General features: G+C 29.5%; 1 protein-coding gene across 1 annotated transcript; it reads right to left on the bottom strand.

The window, feature by feature from the left end:
- Positions 1-348: 348 nt before the first annotated feature.
- On the bottom strand, positions 349-4,999 carry LOC111407644 (26S proteasome non-ATPase regulatory subunit 8 homolog A-like). The gene is made up of 6 exons (XM_023037260.1): positions 4,727-4,999; positions 3,079-3,157; positions 2,864-2,966; positions 1,537-1,800; positions 1,109-1,220; positions 349-693 (listed from the first exon to the last, which is right to left on the bottom strand). Exons 1-6 carry the CDS (start codon positions 4,829-4,831, stop codon positions 553-555), a joined length of 804 nt encoding a protein of 267 aa, XP_022893028.1. The 5' UTR covers positions 4,832-4,999; the 3' UTR covers positions 349-552.
- Positions 5,000-9,231: the final 4,232 nt, after the last annotated feature.

The following is a 9,231-nucleotide window of genomic DNA, read 5'->3' as shown; positions in this document are numbered from 1 at the left end:
CAATTTAAATTTTTAAAGAATGACAAACAGAGGCTAAGAATTGCAACAACTGCATCACCTACATGTTTTAGAGCTCGTTTGGCATGACTTTCAAAAATTCAAAAGAAACTTTTGAAATCCAAAAAATTACTTTTAAACCCCTTTAACTAATTTTGTGAGAATGTTTCTAATAGTTAGAAAAACTTTAAGAGAAAACTCGTCCATTGTATCTTCCTCTAGAGACACTTTTGAAATAAAAAATTCTTTTAAAAATTAATTTCCAAACAAAACTTAACTTTATGTTAAAACTCTTCTATACGAAGTAGAAGCAAAAAGACATGCCATACGGGCCATATCCACTAGAATTACATGCCTTCTGTTGGGAACACAACAAAATACGAAAAATGGATTCAAATCGATAAAATACAAAAAAATTCCAACAACGTTTAAATATTTTGTCATTCCGGATTTTTCGATGTAGTTAAGAAATACTCCAAAGCAGAAACAACGGAGTAGCCACCAAATATAAAGAAAATGGAAGCACAAACGACAAACGACTGGGCAGCACATCCCTCACACAATGCGCTCCAATTCCCTTGCATAACTGAGCGTCTGATTGATAAGTTGCAAAGATGGAATTTCCTTGCAAGGCACCGATTCTTTGGCTCGTTGGAAAAATACAAACCCATTCTCGATCTCCCACTCGGGATGCTCCTGCATATTGCAAATGGTAAATGCTCATCGTACTAGACAAGGTTTAAAATTTTAATAACTGAAATTTTAACTTCATTCTCATCGTTAATATTGTCCTTTGTATTATTATATCATCTACAGTACAAAACAAGCAATTAGTGCTACCATTTAGCACCTGTTTGACAATTTTCTTCATACTCATTTTCAATCACACATTCTCGAAACAGAATATTCTTCACGTAAATATAAAACTTTTTTCTATTTTTTAACCACATATTCCCCAAAAATTTACTATTCAAAAACTCATTTTTTCCAAAAAAAATTCTATCAAACATGGGCTTAATTAGCAGAAGGCCAAATTTGGAAACTCGATTACCCCACAGTGTTGGGGTTATGTAGAGTGAAGGTTTGGAGCAATGTGTTGCAAGGCACTTACTTTCTTAATGTATTCAACCAGTTCATAATCTGAAGAAAACAGAAGAATTTGCTGTGCGTCCTTTATGGAAAGGCTGTCATATGCCTTCTCGCTGCATCCAGCTATCTCGTCCCTACCAATAACAAATAAAATTTCAGGAGCAAAAATACAACTGGAAATCTATGTATAGCACACCCACATTAAGGACTGTCTTATGCAGCAGAGTTCCGATAAAAAATTAAGGCAACAGTAAAGTAACTTAGTAGCTCATGATAATGTGCATGAAACTGATCCAAGTAGGTTGATGGAAATGACAACAGTATCTAAATATCTAAAGAAGCTACTTCTTCCGTAACAAAATGGTAATTATTAGTTCTAAATCAACTCCAACTACCAAGAAGAAAACGAAATAGCAAATGAAACCCAAAAATGGGGAGGAAAAAACATACCTGACAGTATTTGCCAGCAAATCCATAAAATAAACATAGGTTTCATGAGGTACTGTTTGTCTAGCACTCAAAACACGGTTATAAGCTCCCTCCATGAAGGACTGTTCCAACTCAACAGCATGCTTGATGCAAGGATTTTCCAAAGCAACATCAGATAGTAATTCCAACTCAGTATGGAATTCAGCAATTCTGTTCTGCACAAGGAGTCTCAGAAGGTTGAGACCCAAGATCAGATACTCCTGTGGGGACTGTGGAAGACGGCCACTGCACAATCAAATGCAATAAAGGCCATAAGCACTGTCTTAAAAATAAAAAACCCGACATAGTGAAACTGTCTTCTTAAGTTATTTATTGGAAAGTGAAACATCATATTCAGCTCCTGTTTGACAACCATTATTTTGGAAAAACAATGTTTTGAATAGTGATTTTCAGGAGAATGTATTGTTAAAAACTAGGAAAAAAGTTTTGGGTTCATGCAGAATATTTTATTGTGCAAATGTTTGGTTGAAAATTAGTATGTAACAAAAAGAGTTCAAATAATGGTTGTCAAACGGGGCTCAATGAAACAGAAATGTAAAAATGTCACACAAAATTAGAATCACCTTTGAAAAAACAAATGTATACAACACAAATGTACCAATTTATTAGATCAATGCTTATAACACCCCCAACACCGTCGAAAATGTATACAACACTGTGGAAAATGTGTACATCTACGAAGCATTGAGACTCCCAAGAAAGTAGAGTTTCAATGTGAGACAGAGCATATATTGTCATTTTTTTTGACAATCTCAACATGTCCAAGTTTCTTTTGACAGCATCCATAAGAATAAACTCTGCGTGTCCACTTGGCCCCTAGTTCTTAATTGCTCGAGGTTATTGCATTTTCAACCCCAATGACAAAGAAAATAACTATCAATTTAGCCTCCCTTTGGCAAATTTATAAATGGTTTATAAAAAGGAATGGTAGTGGGTTCCACAAAATGTGTGGATAGTAATGAATAGGGTTAATATGTGTGGTTGAAATTATATTTGAATTTGACTGAATTTAAAAACCATTTACAAATTTGTATCCAAACGGAGGATTAATATTCAAAAAATGTGATGTATGGATCAACTCAGACATCACTTTGTCTCATGAAAGAGGTTGTGGAAGAAGTCCCCTTATTTTATTTATATTAAAAAAAAGAACAAGTACAATAAAAAGAGATCATTGTCAAAAGTGATTACAACGCTCAGCCCCTTTTTTGCCACCCTCTCTGTCATGTACTGTACACACATGATAACATGAGCATTGACATATAATAATGTATAGATACCAACTTACCGTGCATCTGTGTAGTAAGGTTTCAGTTGGAAAAAGTCCCTCTCAAAAGCATCCAGATCCTCAATCTTCACACTTAAAACAACTGCATGCTCATATATGTCCCCTGAACAATGTTGCAGTAACCAATATTAATAGTCAATCAAAACAAAAATTTCAAAGGAAATCAAGAAGAATTACACGAAAGATCTCAGGTCAAATTAGGGGCGAAATGTTACTTGCTAGTGTCAATTCATGGATTGCATTTGGCGTTTCTTCGAATAATGGAGGTAGACTCTTCAATTTTGTCAGCAGAACCTGCAGCAGTAATAACATATTGCACCATAGATTAACGATTTCAACCACAATAAAAATTTCAGAGTCGTTATTTGTCAAAGTACCAAACAGTTCTTAACATACATAAAATACTATAATGAACACAAAACTTTCATGAGTTGAAATAGGAATCCAAAGAAATGAAAGAGAAATCTACATTCCGCGAGCACTTGGTGAAAGGAAAAGAAAAAGAAAATAAGAGGGGGGGGGGGGGGGGGGGGGGGGGGGGGGACCTTACTTTCCATTTTCTTTAACATCCACGACATTCTTTCCTATCACTACACAAAACATCATATTTTCCTCCTTTTTCTCAATTATTATTTATAATGGTGAGCAGCACAAGAAAAACACATGTTGTATTGTTTTACACTTCTTCTCAATTTCCATGTTCAAAACATTCAGCAAGCTTCTTTAAAAAAATGAATACATATAATACTCAAAATCACATTCAAACTACTGCAAACCCATGAAACACTGCTGTCTTTCATAATTCAACAATCATATTATTAAGCAAAAACAGCAAAAGTTATCATCTCAAATAAAAAGCATTAGATATAACACCATGCATTGCTTACAGAATAATCTTTTTTTTTTTCCACCCATAAAATCCTACACTGCACAACACCATATTAATCAAATAACCCAAATAAATCATTACTGAATCCTACAAAACAATCTAAAAACACCAAAAGCAAAACACAGTCGTGCTTACACAATATATTTCAATAGAGTAAGCAAACCAAAACCAAGTAATGAATGAGATTTTGTTTCACTAAGTCATCAAAAAATTCTAAGATAACTAAGGCTTTTAGTCATTGGAGTTGTACCTTCAGCCAACTGAAAAACCAGAAAAAATTACCAACTTTAATTATTGAACAAATATTGAGCATAAAATGCAAAATTGATCAGCTCAGACAAAAAGCCTTAGATCTAGCACCGTGAGTTTCTCTTCAGAACAAGTGTACCTAAAACGCCCAAAGCAGAATACTATCATGATTCACACATGCACAATACATTATAATAAAGTCAATCAAAACCGAAAATTAATAGGTTCAAAGAAAAAACATTAGATCTAAACACCATTGATTGTTCTACAGAACAAACCTATCTAAAACACCAACAGCAAAATATTATCACAGGTGCATAATATATTTAGATAAAATCAAGCCAAAGCAAAACCCAGCAATGAACAAGTTTCAGTTTCTCTAAATTTTTAAACATTCTCAGTAAAACAGGGATTTAGTAATTGGAGTTGTATCTTCAGCCTACTGCAAAACCATGAATCACTAGAAACTTCAGCAATTCAAAATAAAAATATTGAGCTGAAATTGCAAAATTAATCGGCTCAAGCAAAAATCCATAGATCTAACCCCATTAATATCTCTACAGAACAAACCCATATATAACATTAAAAGCTAATAATATCACAACTACACAAGACATTTCAATCAAGTCAATCAAAACCGGAATCCAGTAAAGAATGAGTTTTTCTTTCACTAAATCACAAAATTTCTTAGAAAAATTAGGGCTTTTTAGTCATTAGAGTTGTACCTTGAGCTGGGATAGGAGTTCATTACACTTGTCAAAATCATTCCGCGCAAACGCAGCTTTAAATCTTTCGAATGCTTGTGTAGCCTCTGTAATTTTCGGATCCATCCCTCTTCTTTTAACTTTTCCTTTTCTATTTCTCCGGTTTTTCTCAGAGATTTAAAGGATTCTCTTCTTTCTGCACAAGAAAACTCGCAAAATTGAAGGGGTTTTGAGACCCCCGGGTGGGAGAGACGGGTCAGTTTGACCCGGATGTTTAATTGGATGGAAGATTTTTCTATTTGGTCGGATTTTATTTCTCTTTAATTTATTCATAGAAAAGTATATATTGCCCTAAATAAAATAATTTTTCTTATATTACAATATATATTTCGATCTTTTAAATTATTTTTATCTTATATTTATTTTATTCTGAATTTTAGCATATAAGTTCATTTTATGATCTAATATATTGGAATATTTTTCAACATATTGTTCATATTTTTTATTAAGTATATTATATTCTTTAGAAGATACATTTATATATTTTAATTGAGAAATAATATTTTTTTATGTCTTTTAACATTCTTTTTAGTAAATTATCTAATCATTTAATTGTATATCCTGGTATTCAATAATAAATAATCCTTACTAAAATTTTAAAAAGATTCGTTCTAATTTTAGCAAAAATTAATAGTCTTACTTTAATTCTGATCTGAACCTTTATTCTTAGAATTGAGTGACTTTCGAGCTTTGAATGTGTAAATTGCTTCCTTCAACGGCCTTTTGCCTTCACGAAATTTTTACTATTTCAACTTCTTGCTCTCAATGTATCATTTCTCAAGAATAAATTTCTAGACTTTAATTAAAGAAAACTCACTATTTGCTAAAATAAGAAAGAAACTTGCTATTAGATCTTTCAAGAATCAATGAAAATAAAGATTTAGAAACTGATATTGATATCAAGATATTATAATTTTATATCTATAAAATTTGTACAAGATTTCTATTTGGTACAAAAGAGTTTCCAGAAAAATTGGTTTTGAGCTGAAGATAACTTGAGAATAGATATTGATTCTCCACTACAAATCGAGATATCTCCTTCCTTCCCTAATATCTCTATTTATACATACATATGGAGCTCTATTATTAATCTATTTACATCATTGCGTACATCAGCAATATCAAAAGGCACACTTACCTTCTATTGTTATCCTTCTTGGACCTACATCTTCATATGCAGCTTCTGCTTTTTATCAAATGAGCATATTCCTTTTTATTATTGTCTTTTTATCTCCATATCTTTATATGCAGCAGGGACAATCTCTTAGCTGACAAGATTCCTTGATAGTGGTAGGACATCCTGAAAATTGATATATATTGAATTTTATGATATAATCCTTCAAGATTTCTGATTTTCCTTGTCCTCCATTTGTAACTAGCATCCAATTTTCATATTGATATAAATATGAGAATTTTTTATCATACAAATTTTTGGTAATATAGTATATAGCTTTGATTCCAAGTGCTCTTCTATTCTTGATCCTTGACTTTGTTACCAATGAAGCTTTTCTATCATTATCCATAACATTTATTTGGAAATTAGCTGCTACCTACCCAATTGATATTATATGTTCAACTGGATAATAAACAATTACATCATATTCAGGACTTATTGAATAAATTTTCAGATATATTCTTCGTCCTTTGGCAAATTTTGATACTTCTTTTTTGAACATTTCATCAAATTTTAATATTTCAATCAAATTCTTTCTTGGATATATTAAATCAAGAAATTCATAGTTTGCAATTATCTTTATGAAGCTATCACTCTAGGATAAACATTATTTCTTGGGGAAATGAAATATGAATTATTTATTTTTATTTCATACACAATCCTGACTATTTTGGCAAATTCTTCTTCTTTTGGATCTAAAGGGATATCTATGATACTGATAGTTTTGGAATCATTTTTATCTCCATATCATTACGAATTTAGTTGATGTTATTGGAATCGAATCTCCCTTTTTATCAGTTTGTATGGTGTCACGTTTGGGTCTACTGCTACTTTCAGCTGTCCATATTTGATATTGATTTGAAGAACTCATTTCTGAGCTCTTTGGTATATCTGTCTTAAACAATATATCTTTTAATTGTGCTGCAATAGCGTCAACTTGATTTTTGAGTACTATGGTTTCTTTATGTTGCTCAGTAGTGATATTCAACAATATTTTTATATCTGTGTTGAACATCTCTGAGATCTGTGTTGCTCCAGTATATATGTCTTCAACTTCTTCTTTAAGAAAATCTATCCTTTTTTATATACGTACGATAGATTGATATAAATCCATGACCTTGGCTTTATCCATCAGCAAATTCTATGTTTCTGTTAAGAAAATCTGCAAGAAAATTATTGACTTCTTTAATATGAATTATATCAAAATTATAAATTGTTAAATAAGTTTGCCATCTATGGAGCCTTCTGTATTGAGGTTCTGATGGTAGTTTATTCCTATTTAATCCTGCGACTTGATAATTATCAGTTTCAACAGTAAATTTCTTGGATAATAAAAATAATGAGAACTTTTTTATTCCTCTAATAATTACTGGTAATTTTATTTCATGAGTAGTGTAATTTATTTATGCTTAATTAAAGGTTTCACTTAAATATCTACAAATCTCATTTAGATCTGTTTTTAATATTGCTGTCCAATATTTATCTGAGGCATTAGTATTAACAATTAAATTATCTTTTTTCATCTAGTAACTTTAATTTTGATAAATTTTTATATTCTTCTTTTAATGATTTAACTATTTCTGTATATTTTTCATTCCATCCTTTAATATTTATTTTTCTAAATAAAATTTGTATTTTATGCATTTTCTTAGAAAGATTTTCAATAAATCCTTCTACATAATTTAAACATCCCAATAATTTTTGTATTTGTTCTTTGAATTCTAGTTTATTTGGAAAACTTTCTTTTTTTTTTCTTTAGATATATGAGTCTTTAATTTTATTCCTCTTTTATCTATTGATAATTCAAAAAAGTCCATTTCTTGTTTTTCTAATATAGATTTCGTTTTAGGAAATACAATTTCTTCTTTTTTACATTCATTTATGAATTGGATTAAATGATTTCTATGTTTTTCTTTACTATTAAAACATATTAGTATGTCATCTATATAGACAATTAGAAATTAATTAAACTTTTTAAATATATTATCCATTTTTCTTTGATATATTTGTAGTGCATTTTTTAAATCAAATGTCATTACTAACCATTCATATTTTCCTTGATGTATACTAAATACAGTATATTGTATACTATTTTCTTCCATTTTTACTTGCTAAAATCCTGATTTATAATCAAATTTAGAATAATATTGTTTTCCTTTTGCAAGATTTATTAAAACTTCTTTTTTTGGTAAAAAATATCCATCAAATTTAGTATATTTATTTAATTCTTTTTAATTTATGGTCATTCTAATTTTTCCTCTAATTTGTTCAGAATGTTTCATAACCATAAATGTTAGACTACTACGAGGTCCATTACTAGGTCTAATAAGTTTCTATTCTAATAATTTTTTTATCTGATTTTTGAATTCTTGTGTATCTTCTACGGTATACATCATTGGCCTGAATCTTATTATAACATTGTTTATTAATTCTATTTTGGTTTTAGGATGATGTGATTTTCAAAATAATAATGAATTTTCTCTATAAACTTTTTCTAATTGTTCAATGGTTCTTTCTATACTCATTTTTATTCCTATTTTTAGGTCTTTTTTTATACAATATTCTTTTATTTTTTATTTCATTATATATAATTGGTTTTTCTCTCATTTATTAGCACACTGGGCTGGCTAAACTCTATAAGGTCTAAATTCTTTTGAAATTTTTAATAAGTATAAGCAAGGTGTTTGTAACATTATCATATAATTATTTTGTTTATAATATTAAAATTGTTGTATAAAGTCATTTCCTAACAATATATCATACTCTAATTTATCATATTTATATATTTTATTTATTGTAACTTGTTTACTTCTAAAAATTATATTAACTTTATCAGCACTACTAATTATTTGAATGCTTTCTCCTATGACTTCAGTTATTTTTATATTACTATCACTATTCTATGATTTTATCAAAAAACTTTTAAATATTGTTATATCACTTCATGTGTCTATTAAAGCACATGTTGTTATGTTTGTTTCTATAATAGTAACTTGTATATATATAACTAATGGAAAACTTATCTGATTATTGATTTAATTCTTTTTGCATAATATAGATTGTCCATTATGAACTATGTATAATCCTTCTCTTATTATACTATAATCTTCTAATCGATTCAAAAAACTCATTCATAAAAAGTATGTAAGGGTTTATATCCATACTGTTATCTATATAATATAGTACTAAAATATTTATTCCTCCTATTTTTATTTGTACTTTTACTTCTAATTCTATAATATTACTTATCCATCAAAATTTGTATATTTATATGGTTCAGTGTTATTAGTTA

This window comes from Olea europaea, chromosome 13, assembly GCF_002742605.1.
Source record: "Olea europaea var. sylvestris chromosome 13, O_europaea_v1, whole genome shotgun sequence".
Classification (NCBI taxonomy): Eukaryota; Viridiplantae; Streptophyta; class Magnoliopsida; order Lamiales; family Oleaceae; genus Olea; species Olea europaea.
This window is presented reverse-complemented; position numbering and strand designations above follow the sequence as displayed.

What these genes read in the sequence shown, in the direction of transcription:
- LOC111407644 (XM_023037260.1), bottom strand. Translation starts at nt 4,831, where the DNA reads ATGGATCCGAAAATTACAGAGGCTACACAAGCATTCGAAAGATTTAAA. An exon ending in TTGCTGGCAAATACTGTCAG is followed by an intron (nt 1,221 to 1,536) that starts GTATGTTTTTTC and finishes TGTTATTGGTAG; the next exon opens with GGACGAGATAGCTGGATGCA. An exon ending in TGGTTGAATACATTAAGAAA is followed by an intron (nt 694 to 1,108) that starts GTAAGTGCCTTG and finishes TGCAATATGCAG; the next exon opens with GAGCATCCCGAGTGGGAGAT.